Source organism: Hordeum vulgare, chromosome 2H, assembly GCF_904849725.1.
Source record: "Hordeum vulgare subsp. vulgare chromosome 2H, MorexV3_pseudomolecules_assembly, whole genome shotgun sequence".
NCBI classification, from domain to species: Eukaryota; Viridiplantae; Streptophyta; class Magnoliopsida; order Poales; family Poaceae; genus Hordeum; species Hordeum vulgare.
In genome coordinates, this window is record NC_058519.1 from 23,448,150 (window position 1) to 23,465,508 (window position 17,359).

General features: G+C 40.1%; 1 protein-coding gene across 1 annotated transcript; it reads right to left on the reverse strand.

Moving 5' to 3' along the window:
• Positions 1-265: 265 nt before the first annotated feature.
• LOC123429316 (O-methyltransferase ZRP4-like) lies at positions 266-12,995 on the reverse strand. The gene is made up of 3 exons (XM_045113370.1): positions 12,936-12,995; positions 10,251-10,991; positions 266-565 (listed from the first exon to the last, which is right to left on the reverse strand). Exons 1-3 carry the CDS (start codon positions 12,993-12,995, stop codon positions 266-268), a joined length of 1,101 nt encoding a protein of 366 aa, XP_044969305.1.
• Positions 12,996-17,359: the final 4,364 nt, after the last annotated feature.

Here is a 17,359-nt window from a genome sequence, read left to right on the forward strand (position 1 = left end):
CAATAACAGTAAAAAGTAATTTCATCATATATGACATGTTTTTTACTTCTCTAGATAGCACTATGATGTTGTTGAATATTTCTTTTTTGCGGAAGAGATTCTTTTATAGAGAGACATCTTTTCTCAGTTATTACCAATCATTTATTGTACAAGCATAAGTCGGAGTCTTTCTATGGAATTACACGAACAAAATGATGACGTGTGGGATAAAGAAACAAGTACTAGGAACGGAGTACACAGTTCTGATTGTAGAAGGGATGGTGGTCTACGGAAACACTTCGATGATAGATCGCAAACCTAATAAAGGATTGATCTTATACTTGGTGAATCCAGATTCCATAAATAACTTGCACCACTCCTTTTCATCCCTTTCCATGCCTGGTGTCACCATTGACATGTGCAAATCATATAATTGTTGGGTTGCATGGTATATTGCTTCGGAAGAAGATCCAACCACAATCTCTATGATGATCACCTTCCCTCCTGCTTGTCTAGGAGGGATTGCCTCTCTGCATCGTCTTAGGATCCTTACGCAGTCCTTGTCATTCCAATCGTGCAGCACAAACTGTAACCATGCACAAAGAGTGATAAATCCCAAATGCACGAGTTTATGTTGCACAACATATCACAGTGATAGATCCAAAATGCATGAGTTAGCGTTGCACAACATATTGACAACGGCTAATTTAATTTAAAACTATTTAAAAATATCTGTAGGAAGTGAAACATTTGGTTCATTAGCTGTTCAATCGTTTCTTAAGAATTTATAAACCACTGCTACAACAGATATGAAAGAACATAAATATGATATTTATAACAAGACCTATGTGGTGGGTTCCTCAATCTTGAAACCGGATCGTCTTCTCTTCTTTTGTATTTGAGAAACCCCGACCATCTTCTCTGTGTGTCATGTGTAAACATCTATATTTGTTATACATACATGGCATTTTAAATAGTATACTATTTCCGTCACGGTTTAGAAGACACAGTTAAATTTACGAGTATTTTTATAATAGATAAGTTTTAAGACGCCAACGCAATTACTCCTACTAATTAGTACTCCCTCCGTCTCAAAATAACCGTCTCAACTTTATACTAGCTCTAGTACAAATTTATACGCTTAAGACACTTATTTTGAGACGGGAAGTACTATTTATGTATGCATGCGCCGTGTTAATTTCTCATCTCATTAGGAGCATGAGTAATGTTGATGCTATTTTTCAACCCATCTCACAGTCAATCGATAACTATCTAGGTTTGAGAGATTTTCCAAACACGTCTTCTAAACCGTGACGGGCATGCAATTTGCTTTATTAATTGTTCAACCGTTTTGGTTTTATAAACCACTGCTACAATAAATATGAAAGAACATAAATAGGATTTTTATAACGAGGCCTATATGGTGGGTTCATCAATCTTGAAACCCGGTCGTCTTCTCTTCTTTTTTATTTGAGAAACCCCGGCCATCTTTTCTGTGTGTCATGTGTAAACATCTATTCCCTCCGTCTCGGTGCATTAGGCATCTTATGAAAATCAAATAATCCTAAAACTCTAAGGCACATTACACTAGTACTAGTTGCATGCATATTAATTAGACCTTCTCTATTAATTGAAGGACCAATGCATTGTTAATTAGACCTCCTCTATTAATTGAAGGACCAATGCATATTAATTAGAACTCATCTACCTCTCCGTCTCTCTTGCTGTATCAAGAAGGCCGAGATCATTGTCGAGATGTACGTGTGCTGAAGGCGGAGGTGCCGTCCGTTCGGCACTAGATCGTGGGACTGATCGCGGGACGATTCGCGGGGCGGATCGAGGGACGTGAGGACGTTCCACTACATCAACCGCGTTCACTAACGCTTCTGCTGTACGATCTGCAAGGGTACGTAGATCGAATATCCCCTCTCGTAGATGGACATCACCATGATAGGTCTTCGTGCGCGTAGGAAATTTTTTGTTTCCCATGCGGCGTTCCCCAATAGTGGCATCATGAGCTAGGTTCATGCGTAGATGTCTTCTCGAGTAGAACACAAAAGTTTTTGTGGGCGGTGATGTGCGTTTTGCTGCCCTCCTTAGTCTTTTCTTGATTCCGCGGTATTGTTGGATCGAAGCGGCTCGGACCGACATTACTCGTACGCTTACGAGAGACTGGTTTCATCGCTACGAGTAACTCCGTTGCTCAAAGATGACTGGCGGGTGTCAGTTTCTCCAACTTTAGTTGAATCGGAATTGACCGAGGAGGTCCTTGGATGAGGTTAAATAGCAATTCATATATCTCCATTGTGGTGTTTGCGTAAGTAAGATGCGATCCTACTAGATACCCATGGTCACCACGTAAAACATGCAACAACAAAATTAGAGGACGTCTAACTTGTTTTTGCAGGGTATGCTTATGATATGATATGGCCAACGATGTGATGTGATATATTGGATGTATGAGATGATCATGTTGTAATAGATAATATCGGCTTGCACGTCGATGGTACGGCAACCGGCATGAGCCATAGGGTTGTCTTTAAACTAACGTTTGTGCTTGCAGATGCGTTTACTATTTTGCTAGGATGTAGCTTTAGTAGTAATAACATGAGTAGCACGACAACCTCGATGGCGACACGTTGATGGAGATCATGATGATGGAGATCATGGTGTGACGCCGGTGACAAGAAGATCGTGCCGGTGCTTTGGTGATGGAGATCAAGAAGCACGTGATGATGGCCATATCATGTCACTTATGAATTGCATGTGATGTTAATCCTTTATGCACCGTATCTTGCTTAGAACGACGGTAGCATTATGAGGTGATCTCTCACTAAAATTTCAAGACGAAATTGTGTTCTCCCCGACTGTGCACCGTTGCGACAGTTCTTCGTTTCGAGACACCACGTGATGATCGGGTGTGATAGACTCAACGTTCACATACAACGGGTGCAACACAGTTGCACACGCGGAACACTCGGGTTAAGCTTGACGAGCCTAGCATGTGCAGACATGGCCTCGGAACACATGAGACCGAAAGGTCGAGCATGAATCGTATAGTTGATATGATTAGCATAGAGATGCTTACCACTGAAATTATTCTCGACTCACGTGATGATCGGACTTGAGATAGTGGATTTGGATCATGTATCACTCAAATGACTAGAGAGGTGTACTTTTTGAGTGGGAGTTCTTAAGTAATATGATTAATTGAACTAATTGTCATGAACATAGTCTAATGGTCTTTGCGAATTACGATGTAGCTTGCGCTATAGCTCTACTGTTTTATATGTTCCTAGAGAAAATTTAGTTGAAAGTTGATAGTAGCAAACTTTGCAGACTGAGTCTGTAAAACCGAGGATTGTCCTCGTTGCTGCGCAGAAGGCTTATGTCCTTAATGCACCACTCGGTGTGCTGCACCTCGAGCGTCGTCTGTAGATGTTGTGAACATCCGACATACACGTTTCTGATGACTACACGATAGTTCAGTACAAAATACTTAATGGCTTAGAAGCAAGGCGCCGAAGACGTTTTGAAACGTCACGGAACATAAGAGATGTTCTAAAGAGATGAAATTGTGATTTCATTCTTGTGCCCTTATTAAAAGGTATGAGACCTCCGACAAGATTCTTTGTCCACGGAGTAAAGGAGAAAAGCTCAATCGTTGAGCGTGTGCTCAGATTATCTGAGTACGACAATCGCTTGAATCAAGTGGGAGTTGATCTTCCAGATAAGATAGTGATGGTTCTCCAAAGTCACTGCCACCAAGCTATGAGAGCTTCGTGATGAACTATAACATATCAAGGATAAATACAATGATCCTTGAGCGATTCGCGATGTTTAACACTGCGAAAGTAGAAATCGAGAAGGAGCATCAATAGTTGATGGTTTGTAAAACCACTAAGTTTCAAGAAAGGCAAGGGCTAGAAGGGATACTTCGTGAAACGGCAAAACCGTTGCTGCACTAATGAAGAGACCCAAGATTAAACCCAAACCCGAGACTAAGTGCTTCTGTAATGAGGGGAACAATCACTGAGGCGGAGCAACTCTAGATACTTGGTAGATAAGAAGGCTGGCAAAAGTCGAAAGAAGTATATTTGATATACATGATGTTGATGTGTACTTAATAGTACTCCTAGTAGCATGAGGGTATTGGATACCGGTTCGGTTGCTAAGTGATTAGTAACACGAAATGAAAGCTATGTCATAAACGGAGACTAGCTAAAGATGAGGTGACGATACGTGTTGGAAGTGTTTCCAAGGTTGATATGATCAAACGTCGCACGCTCCCTCTACCATCGGGATTGGTGTTAAACCTAAATAATTGTTATTTGGTGCTTGCGTTAAGCATGAACATGATTGGATCGTGTTTATTGCAATACGATTATTCATTTAAAGAGAATAATGGTTACTCTATTTTCTTGAATAATCACCTTTAATGGTTTATTGAATCTCGATCATAGTGTTACACATGTTCATGATAGTGGTGCCAAAAGATACGAGGTAATGATGATAGTACCACTTACTTGTGCCACTGCCGCTTGAGTCATGTTGGTATAAATTGCATGAAGAGGCTCCATGTTGATGGATCTTTATACTCACTTGATTTTGAATCACTGGTGACATGCAAATCATACCACATGAGCAAGGCCTTGTTTTCATTGAGATGAAACAAGATAGTAACTTGTTGGAAGTGATACATTTTGATGTATGCAGTCCAATGGTTGCTGAGGCACGCAGTGGATATCATTATGTTCTTACTTCAATGACGATTTGAGTATATACAAGAGTATTTACTTAATGAATCACAAGTCTGAAATATTGAAAAGTTCAATTCTGTTTCGGAGTGAAGTTCGCTGTAACAAGAGGATAAACTGTCTACGATATGATCATAGAAATGAATATCTAAGTTACGAGTTTTGGTACGCAGTTAAGACAATGTGGAAATTGTTTCGCAATTCATGCCACTTGGAACATCATAGTGTGATGATGTGTCTGAACGTCATAGCCACACACTATTTGGTATGGTGCATGCTATAATGTCTCTTATCGAATTACCACTATCGTTTATGGGTTATGCATTAGAGACAACCACATTCACTTTAAATAGGGCACCGCGTATTTTCGTTGAGATGACACAGTATAGACTGAGGTTTAGAGAAATCTAAACTGTCATTTCTTGAAAGTTTGGGGCTTCGACACTTATGTGAAAAAGTTTCAGTCTGATAAGCTCGAACCCAAAGCGGATAAATGCATCTTCATAGGATATCCAAAACAGTTGGGTACATCTCCTATCTCAGATCCGAAAGCAAAGTGTTTGTTTCTAGAAACGGATCCTTTCTCGAGGAAATGTTTCTCTCGAAAGAATTGAGTGGGAGGGTGGTAGAACTTGATGAGGTTATTGAACCATCACTTCAACCAGCGTGTAGCAGGGCGCAGGAAGTTGTTCCTGTGGCGCCTACACCAATTGAAGTAAAAGCTGATGATGGTGATCATCGAGCATCGGATCAAGTTACTACAAACCTCGTAGGTTGACAAGGTCGCGTACTACTACAGAGTGGTACGGTAACCCTGTCTTGGAGGTCATGTTGTTGAGCAACACTGAACCTACGAGTTATGGAGAAAGCAATGGCGGGCCCAGATTCCGAAAAATGGCTGGAAGCCATGAAATCCGAGAGAGGATCCATGTAAGAAAACAAAGTGTAGACTTTGGAAGAAATACTTGATGGTCATAGGACTATTGAGTAAAGATGGATCTTTAAAAGGAAGACAGACGATGATGGTGATAAGTCACTATTAAGAAAAGCTCGACTTGTCACAAAGATGTTTTCGACAAGATCAAACAGTTGACTATGATGAGACTTTCTCACTCGTAGCGATGCTAAAAGTCTGTTAGAATTATGTTAGTAGTTGTTGCATTATTTATGAAATATTGCACGTAGGATGTCAAAACATTGTTTCCTCGACGGTTTCCTTGAGCAAACATTGTATGTGATACAACCAGGAGGTTTTGTCGATCCTAAAGATACTAGCAAGTATGCAAGCTCCAGTGATCCTTCAATGGACTGGTGCAAGCATCTCGGAATTGGAATATATACTTTGATGAGATGATCAAAGTTTTTGGGTTTGTACAAGGTTTATGAGAAACTTGTATTTCCAAAGAAGTGAGTGGGAGCACTATAGAATTTCTGATAAGTATATGTGGTTGACATATTGTGGATCAGAAGTAATGTAGAATTTCTGTAAAGCATACAAGGTTGTTTGAAAGGAGTTTTCAAAGGAATACCTAGATTGCGCTACTTGAACGTTGAGCATCAAAGATCTATGGAGATAGATCGAAAGCGCTTAATAGAAGTTTCCACAAGATGCATGCCTTGACAAGTTTTTGAAGGAGTTCAAAATAGATCAGCAAGGAAGGAGTTCTTGGTTGCGTTGTAAGGTGTGAATTTGAGTAAGACTTAAAACCCGACCACGACAGAATAAAGAGAATAGACGAAGGTCGTCTTCTATGCCTTAGCCATAGACTCTAAAGTATGCCATGCTGAGTACCGCACCTGATGTGTGCCTTGACTCAAAGTCAGTTGAGAGGTACAAAGAGTGATCCATGATTGAATCACTAGTAGAGGTCAAAATTTATCCTTAGTAACTAATGGACTAAGGAATTTTTCTCGATTATGGAGGTGGTTAAAGAGTTCGTCGTAAAGGGTTACGTCGATACAAGCTTTGACACTAATCCGAATAACTATGAGTAGTGAAACAGATTCGTATAGTAGAGTAGATATTTGGAGTATTTCCGAATAGCACATAGTAGCATCATATATAAGATGACATAAAGATTTGTATAGAACACACGGATCTGAAAGTTTCAGAACCGTTGACTGAAACCTCTCTCACGAGAAAGACGTGATCAGACCCCATAACTATATGGGTGTTGGATTCGTTGGAATCACATGGTGACGTGAACTAGATTATTGACTCTAGTGCAAGTGGGAGACTGTTGGAAATATGCCCTAGAGGCAATAATAAATTAGTTATTATTATATTTCTTTGTTCATGATAATCGTTTATTATCCATGCTATAATTGTATTGATTGGAAACACAGTGCATGTGTGGATACATAGACAAAACACTGTCCCTAGTAAGCCTCTAGTTGACTAGTTGGTTGATCAAAGAAGGTCAAGGTTTCCTGACCATAGGCAAGTGTTGTCACTTGATAATGGGATCACATCATTAGGATAATCATGTGATGGACTAGACCCAAACTAATAGACGTAGCATGTTGATCGTGTCATTTTGTTGCTACTGTTTTCTGCGTGTCAAGTATTTGTTCCTATGACCATGGGATCATATAAGTCACTGACACCGGAGGAATGCTTTGTGTGTATCAAACGTCGCAACGTAACTGGGTGACTATAAAGATGCTCTACAAGTATCTCTGAAGGTGTTCGTTGATTTAGTATGGATCGAGACTGGGATTTGTCACTCCGTGTGACGGAGAGGTATCTCGGGGCCCACTCGGTAATACAACATCACACACAAGCCTTGCAAGCAATGTGACTTAGTGTAAGTTGTGGGATCTTGTATTACGGAACGAGTAAAGAGACTTGCCGGTAAACGAGATTAAAATAGGTATGCGGATCTTGACGATCGAATCTCGGGCAAGTAACATACCGAAGGACAAAGGGAATGACATACGGGATTATATGAATCCTTGGCACTGAGGTTCAACCGATAAAGATCTTCGGAATATGTAGGATCCAATATGGGCATCCAGGTCCCGCTATTGGATATTGACCGAGGAGTCCCTCGGGTCATGTCTACATAGTTCTCGAACCCGCAGGGTCTGCACACTTAAGGTTCGGCGATGTTTTATACGTATTTGAGTTATATGGTTGGTTACCGAATGTTGTTCGGAGTCCCGGATGGGATCACGGACGTCATGAGGGTTTCCGGAATGGTCCGGAGACGAAGATTGATATATAGGATGACCTCATTTGGTTACCGGAACGTTTTCGGGCATTACCGGAAAAGTTTCGGGCTCATCGGTAGTGTACCGGGAGTGCCGGGAGGGGTGACGGGGACCATCGAAAGGGGTGTCATGCCCCAAGAGGTCTCATGGGCTATGGGAAGAGATAAATCAGCCCCTAGTGAGCTGGAATAAGTTCCCACTAAGGCCCATAAGGTTTGAGAAGGGAAAAACACAAGGTGGAAAGAGTTTCCAAGTGGGAAGGTGGAATCCTACTCCAAGTAGGATTGGAGTAGGACTCCTTCACCTCAAATTTTGGCCAAACCTTGAGGGTTTGAGGCTGCCTCCTCCCCTCCCTCCCTCCTATATATACTAAGGTATTAGGGCTGATTTGAGACAACTTTGCCACGGCAGCCCGACCACATATCTCCACGGTTTTACCTCTAGATCGCGTTTCTGCGGAGCTCGGGCGGAGCCCTGCCGAGATAAGATCATCACCAACCTCCGGAGCGCCGTCACGCTGCCAGAGAACTCATCTACCTCTCCGTCTCTCTTGCTGGATCAAGAAGGCCGAGACCATCGTCGAGCTGTACGTGTGCTGAACGCGGAGGTGCCGTCCGTTCGGCACTAGATCGTGGGACTGATCGCGGGACGGTTCGCGGGGCGGATCGAGGGACGTGAGGACGTTCCACTACATCAACCGCGTTCACTAACGCTTCTGCTGTGCGATCTACAAGGGTACGTAGATCGAATATCCCCTCTCGTAGATGTACATCACCATGATAGGTCTTCGTGCGCGTAGGAAAATTTTTGTTTCCCATGCGGCGTTCCCCAACATGCATGCAATATATGCGACATGTTTTTTGGGTTTGGAAATATCTTCTAATTAATAGCATGTTTTTAGTTGAGAAAGGAGTAGTGTGATTGGCTTCCTCTACAATTTAAATTTTTTTTTCCTACCCAATCTCTACGTGCCTAGGTTGCAGTGCACCTTCTAATATGTCTAATGCACTGAAACGGAGGGAGTATATTTGTTATACATATATGGCATTTTAAATAGTATACTCTCTCCGTCACGGTTTAGAAGACACAGTTAAATTTACGAGTATTTCCATAATAGATAAGGTTTAAGACGCCAACGCAATTACTTCTACTAATTAGTTCTATTCATGTATGCATGCGCCGTGTTAATTTTTCAGCTCATTAGACGCATGAGTAATGTTGATGTTATTTTTCAGCCCATCTCACAACCAATCGATAATTATCTAGGTTTTAGAGATTTTCCGAGCATGTCTTCTAAACCGTGACGGACATGCAATTTGGTTTATGAATTGTTCAATCGTTTCTGAATAATTTATAAAGCACTGCTACAATAGATATGAAAGAAAATAAATTTGATATTTATAACAAGGCCTATGTGGTGGGTTCATCAATCTTGAAACCCGATCGTCTTCTCTTCTTTTTTATTTGAGAAACCCCGGCCATCTTCTCTATGAGTCATGTGTAAACATTTATATTTGTTATACATACATGGCATTTTAAAGAGTATATTCTCTTCGTCGCGGTTTAGAAGGCATAGTTAAATTTACGTGTATTTTTATAATAGATAAGGTTTAAGACGCCAACACAGTTACTCATACTAATTAGTACTATTCATGTATGCATGCGCCGTGTTAATTTCTCGCCTCATTAGATGCATGAGTAATGTTGATGCTATTTTTCAGCCCATCTCACGATCAATCGAAAACTATCTAGGTTTCAGAGATTTTTCAAGCACGTCTTCTAAATCATGACGGACATGCAATTTGGTTCATTAATTGTTCAACCGTTTCTCAAGAATTTATAAACCACTGCTACAATAAATATGAAAGAACGTAAATAGGATATTTATAACGAGGCATATACAGTGGGTTCATCAATCTTGAAACCCGGACGTCTTCTCTTCTTTTTTATTCGAGAATTCCGGCCATCGTCTCTATATGTCATGTGTAAACATCTACTCCCTCCGTTTCTAAATATAAGTCTTTTAAGCGATTTTATTAGATGTCTACATACGAAACAAAATGATTGAATGTATAGTCTAAAGTATGTCTATATACATCCGTATGTAGTCCATTAGTGAAAACTCTAGAAAGACTTATATTTAGGAACGGAGGGAGTATATGTGTTATACATACGTGGCATTTTAAAGAGTGTGCATGCAATTTGGTTCTTTTTATTTTTCAAATAAAAAACTGAAAGGTGCGGCCCACCCTCCGACACATTCGTTGTTTTATTAATTATGTGGGATAAGGTATATATCACCTTAAGCAGGAGAGCATTTGCTTGCGGGATGAAATCCATGAAATCGCCCCCGACAAACTCAACCGGGCCGCCAGCAGGAATCCCATCGATCACTTGAGGACGGTCCAGCACTATGCACTTGATATGCGGGAAGGCTCTCGCTACCGCCTTAGCCGCCTCGCCGGTGCCGCCACCAACGTCCACCAAGGACTTGATTCCCTCGAACACCTGACGACCCGCTCCGTGGATGGCCGCGTCCATGATGAACTGTGAGTCCGAGGCCAGCGCTTCGTTGAACAGCTTGCTGAACTCTGCGTGGCGTTCGCAGACTCCCCAGAAATCGGCGCCGTGCGTCATCTTGAAGGCCGTGTCCTCGCCGTCGTCGCTCGTGAACCATTCGGCCATGTTGGTGAAGGGCGACACGACCAACGGCGATAGGTGAAGCCGCACCAGCTGCGTCTGGTTCTTGCGTTTTCCACCGTCGCTCACGAGCAGGGAGGAGACGGGAGTGAGACAGTAGGCGCCGTCGTCCGCTTGGGCGAAGACGCCGGACGTGGTGAGCACGCGCATCAATCGGCCTAGGTGTGGGAGCTTGCTTGCCGTCACAGGATTAGGAAGAGCAGCGATCAGGTCGTGGAGGAAGACGTGCCCGCCCCCGCGGTGGATAGCGTCCGCGACGCCTAGCTTGACGGCGCATCCGAGCGCCATCGACCTGACGAAGCTTAACGTGTGGTCCATAAGCTCATTCGTGGCTTGCAGAAGCTCCGCCTGGGAGAGCTCGGAGTGGTCTTGATCATGCTCCTCCATTGGTTAAGGTTGTTAAGTGTTACCAACATGGATTGTAGCTGTTTTTATTAAGTATAGCAAACAATTAAATCCCATGATCCCCCGGCAACGTGATGGTCTTTCTTAGCATGTTTTCTGTACCAATCATTTAGTAATACCAATTAAACTGCAACGTGATGACATTATGTCTAAGCACGTTCTTCTTTCTACTACTGTTCCGATGGGTATAGCGCTTTTGCGTTTGTCGCTCAGCGCGCGACCACGACAGTATCCACCTACACCACGACTTTTTCTCCACCACCACAGTGTAGGTAATTAGGTAGGATAGGACATGTCGAACCATCAAATTCCTTAGAACTCGTCGAATTGGCATCCTCTCATGAGTTAAACTGTAATTAGAATTAGGTAGGTAGGATAAGACATCTCCAGACAACAACAATGAGCTGCATAAATTCACCTACACGCCAAATATGCTTATGCACACTACACATCCCCTTCTTTTGTGATGAACTTTGAGGACAACTTCAACCAACAAGTAAGCAGTGAAATAACACAAACAACATGCACATGTGAGACACTATTTAACGTGTAAAAACCTCCTCAAGTTCAGTAGTAAAAAATCACGGTTATGGACTAACCGGCCCACACAACTTCACTATGAGAATTATGAGTACAAAGTCTTCACTAGAACCTCTAGAGAGATTTACAACACATTCTCCACATTACCAACCGGCAACAGCAACAACAACCACAAGAGGCAAGATTTCAGCAAAACAGAGTACACACAGCTTATGTCCCCTTCACTATATTGCAAACTGCTCTTAAATCGCTAAACCAAACAATACCAAATTTGGCACACAAGTAGACACACGAGTTCCTGAGATCCCCTAAAAGTCTCAGCTTAATCGGACACCGTTTGCCTACCCAAGTTGTTCGTCTTCCAAAACTACTCTGTTCTGAAACTGCAGCAGTTAGAGATGACAAAACCACTCTCAAATCTGTTCGTCTTCCAAAACTACTCTGTCCTTAAACCAGCTAACCAGATTAAAGTATTCAAAGTAAGGAACGAGTTCACCAAGTTTGGGGTGGATCCAAGCACGTTTGAGCCTCCAATCACTAGCTTCAACACTGCCTAGTCAGATGCACCAAATCTGGACAGAACCTCCACTTCTTCTCCTTCATCTCTCAAACAGGTTGTGTTTTCTCTTATGTGCTCTCTCCACTCTCAGAATGGCAGCCACCACAGGCAAGGATGGAGTGGCTAGGGTTTTTCTTCTTGCTTCTCTTCCCTTGAAAGCACTTTCAACCGTTGGATGCAGCGAGGAACAATGGTTCACATGTGTAGAAATTATGGACTAATGTTGGGCTGCCAACACTCCTCCACGTTAAGGGACTTAGCCCAACAAATTTTTCATTCGCATACCAATATAAATTTCCATGAAAATCAGGAGATTTTCCATGTCTAGAAACCCGACGTCAGATTTTTGGCATTTTTGTTAATTATACCTCAACGGACATACACTTGAAAAAACCCGGAGTCCACTTACTGAAATCTGCAACATTAATTAAAAAACCACACAATGCACATCCACTTGAAAGAAACAAACTCCTTCTACTGAAATGTGCAGAGTTAATTGCATAAAAACACCACATTTCTGGTTTCTTCTGCAGAAAGCCACCTGGTCCCTAATCATTTGTAAAAATCTCCGCGCATTCAGCAAACTTTTTGCAAATAGCGTTGGTAAGGTGATTTGACCTGTTTGATCATTTTCTGACAGCGGGTCCTGGCTATAAGGAGCTGAATTGACAAAAAACACTGAACAATGGGCTCTTTAGTAAATAATAAAAATATAAAGGACAAAATTGTAAAATATTCAAAGGATAAGGTTATCTCCATCCTCCCGCATATAGGGGAGCCACCAACCGGAGCTCATGGCTGGAGGGTACACGGGAGCTCCCTCCCTGCGGTTGTTGGCTCATGGCCGTCGGCGGATCCGACGACGTTGTGCTCCGGCTCTCCGGCTGCACCTCCAGAGAGAGAGATAAAGAGAGAGGGGGATCTGATTGATTTTTTTTATTTGATCGAGAGGTCTCTATGTAAAATGATCGGAGAAGACTATTTTTTGTTGCCTAGCCAGCTCTAACGATCTAGTCCCACCTGTCATAAGGTTGTTTAAACATGCCAAAGCGGACGATAAGTGCTATTTGCAAAAAGTTTACTGAATACATGATGAATTTTGCAAATGATTAGGGGCCACATGGTTTTGTGCAGAAAACCCTGGAATGTGGTGGTTTTATGCCATTAGCTCGAAATGTGCAACATTAATTGAACCACAATGGAGATAGGCCGGCTTAAAAGAAACAAACTCCTCTTACTAAAATGTGCATCATGACGTTCATGGTACAAGGTGTCACTAGTAGAAAAAGGGGCTTCCGTCCCAGCTCGTCCCAGGTGCCATTATGAACCGGGTTTAGCGTTAGTCTCGGTTCGAGCGGCAAGGGCGCCGGTCGGTCATTAGTCCCGGTTCAAATGGGATGTTTAGTCCCGGTTCGAGACACGAACCGGGACTAAAGGGGTTTTGATTTTTTTAATTTAAAAAAAAATTCTGTTTGTAGTTTCTGTTCTAAATTCCTTATATCTTTTACGATATTTCATGTTTTTGAGTGATTATTTTTGCATTAGATTCAAAATTTTATCTAGTTTCTATTTGTGCAATTAGTTTTCAAATTTGAATGGTTTAAATTTGAATTTGTTCAAATTTGCTTCAAACCCAAATTGTGAATAAGTTGAGTTTACAAATAGTTTTTAATTTAATTCTTTTTTCTCCTAGTCATCTGTTAGATTGATGTCATAGTAAGATTTATTTGGTTATTTTTAGAATAATTTAATTTAGGATTTTAATTTAAACAATACTGTTTTGCTCATATAGTTGTTTTAGTAATTTAATTGTTGTTTTAAATTGTTGTCACTACAAATGAACTCTGAAAAGGTTGAAACTTGGAATGGTATCATCTTTTCGACCACATAGCGTGTGATAAAAAATTGAGACCGTTACTGCAAAAACAGAATGCACTTCGTGTACAAACTGGACCATCTCCTTCGAAGTATGAGGATTTAAAAAAAAACTCATCTGTTACAAAGGCATTTAATTTTTTAACTTATTTCAACTCCAGACTTTTTGTGCATTCACTATGCACCATTCTAAGCCAAATCTTCAAATTTCAACCCTTTCTAACTATTTTGCTACTTTTCATGCATTTAATGATTTGTTTTTGAGGTAAATGACTCTGAAATTAAAAAGAAATACAAATGAAAACTAAAAATGTTGAAACTTGGTAGAATTAGTTTTGCTATATTAAAAAGTAATTTTTTGCCACTTTAATATAATTAAATTTAGTTTTTGTTGTTTGACAATAATTTTGTTTTTGTAATTAGTTAATATTACTTTATTGCTATGTTAGGTGTTTCTAATTTTATTTAAAAAAGGGTGCCATATTTGGATTCCTCACATTTTTGTGATAATAATGGATATATTATTTGTCGAATTTTGATTTATAGATTAATAGATATTAATTATGCCATATTAAATGAATAAATGGCAAAAAAATGAATAAAATAATATTACTTATCTGATTTTCATTGAAATTCAATATTATTATTTTATTTTGATATTTTTAGTTATTTTGGTTTTTTTGCGCTTTTTAAGAGTTTTTTGAGTTTTTTTTTTGCCTTTTTGAAGTTTTTTGAGGTTTTTAAATTAATTATTTTTTTATTGATCTTTGTTTCTTGTTTTAATAATTTTTTGGAATTCAAAAAATTAAATCATCTGACATCTTGACCTAAGGTTTAATAGGATTGATAGCTTACTATTGTCAAGAAAACAATAAGTGGAGACTTGGAAACTAGTGGAGATAGAATCGGAAAGTTAAGCTTGCTTGAGCTGGATTAGTGAGAGGATGGGTAATCGGCCGGGAAGTTAGATGGTTTGAAATGAGTGGAGTGAGTGACTGACCAGGAAGTTTGACGATTTGAAATGAGTGCTCCACGATGGAGCAATGAGTAGGGGTGATTAGAGATTAAATTGTCAAACAATTCAAAGATTTGAAAATCATAAAAAGTTAAAAACATGAATTTATTTTAAGAAATAAAAAAAATTAAATTAAAAAATTGCAAAAAATATTTTAGTCCGGGTCTAAAGGTCCTCGAGACCCAGCAGCCACGTGGAGGGCCTTTAGTCCTGGTTCGTGGCAAACCGGCACTAAAGAGGGGGGGGATCTTTAGTCCCAAGTTAATAGTCCCGGTTGGAGAACCGAGACTATAGGCCCTTACTAACCGGGACTATAGCCCCGTTTTCTACTAGTGATGCTACATCCTCTATAACACTAAGCTCCCTAATTTTAAAGAGCCCACATTAACTTAGGTCTCGGATTAGAATTGGGTCATTCCATTTAGACCGCGTCAAATTTTCTTAAAGCCCTCTCATTCAAAAAAAAAATATGCAGTATGCTTTCTAATTTTAAGGTCTCATAATTAGTTGAGATATTTAATGTAGGATTGGGTTAATCGATTTTGACCTGGTCAATACTTTCTCAAGCCGTCCCATTCTATTCTTTTAATTCACTATATTCCCTAATTTTGAAACTTTTCCATTTTATTGTGATATTGTATTTTGAATTTGGTTTGCGATTTTGAGTGGCAAACGATTTTCCAAATCTATCAACAACAACCGACCTATAAACACATATCAATCTAGCGCGCCCCTCCCACCACCTCAAAAAAGTGTCATTATGTGATATTTGTAGCACCAATTTAGTAGTACATGCAATCAACGACATAGAAGTTTTCCAACGTAAATATAGATTAGTTAGCGGATAACACAAAATCACATCATGAAAGACACACAAAATCACTGCATTAAAAATAAAAATAAAACACACTCTACCATCTCCCTCACCCGCCAAACTAAATTTTCCACATGTTCTAAAGTATAAGGGGTAATAGTTTTGTTGAAAATCAAATTTCTTCAACTTTGACCAAGTTCGGAGCAAATAATATCGACATCCACAATCTTTAAAAAAGTATGGAGATTCATTTCATGATGAATCTAAAAATATCAATTTGATATTATGAATTTTGATATATTTTGTCTACAGATTTGATCAAACTTAAAAGGTTTGACTTTTGAAAAAAGGTAATACACCTTGTACTCCCTCTGTACCGGAATATATGTAGCTGGAGTAGCTACTCCAGCGACATATATTCCGGTACATAAGAAGTATTTTGAAAGAGAGTGATTATCTTTTGATGAAACTTAACAACATCAATGGCGCAGCAAAGCCCGTCCCACCCTTCTAGTCCTTTAATTATTCATCAAGTCATTTAAATGTGCATCACGTAATTAGATAACATAGACCATCATATTTCTTTCCTTCCTCGCAACTCATGTCTTCTTCACGCGCCATCATCCTCATCCCTCACTTGTTGATTTTCAAGCCGACTTATTGAGTTGATCGATAACAGGTAACTCCAAAACATTTATTATACTGATGTTTTGGTTCTAAGGGGGAGATGTGGTATTTTCTTTTGGGCGAAAAGCGTCACATCTATTATACTTAGAGTTCACTAGAAGTACACCACATTTCAAATATAATAAAAATTACATTGAAATTCTGAGCGAGAAGGAACACTGCTGTCATCATAGCGAACCGTTGGCGTCGCTCTCCCATGGGAGCGGCTTGGCCTATTGAGTCGATGGGGTTTTTACACCCGGAAGAGGCCTAACACGGCATGCGTTATATAATTATAGTCGGCCTACCCTAAGCATAGGTTCCAAAGAAAGCACTTATTTATATTTTCCTTCCGGCCCAAGAAAAAAAAAGACGCGGCGCATGCCCTTGAGCCATGTAGGGTATTGACTCCGTCTGGCCCAATTAAAATAAGGTGCGAAGCAAAGCAAAATAGAAACGAGAACCTGGGTGCCAGCGCACCCTATATGCAAAAAAAAAGTAATTCAAAAACTGGTCAAAAAATCCAAATCTTTTTTGGTATCAAGCATGGTCAAGTATATATTGTACTCGTATATATTAGTCAGAGAATGACTTTCATTGCATCACGGGTCAAAGATTCGGCAAAAAATGCTATATACAAGTACTATACAAGCTATATTATCGTCACAAACTTTTCTTTTTTGCCAAGTCACTAGAAATCATTTCTTGTCCAAACGCTTTATACGAGTACAATACTTAATCATGTTTGGTTTCAATGCTTTTGGAAATTTTTGAACTTCTTCAAATTACTACTATTTTTGGCGCATATAGGGTACATAGGTACCCGAGAGCACCAA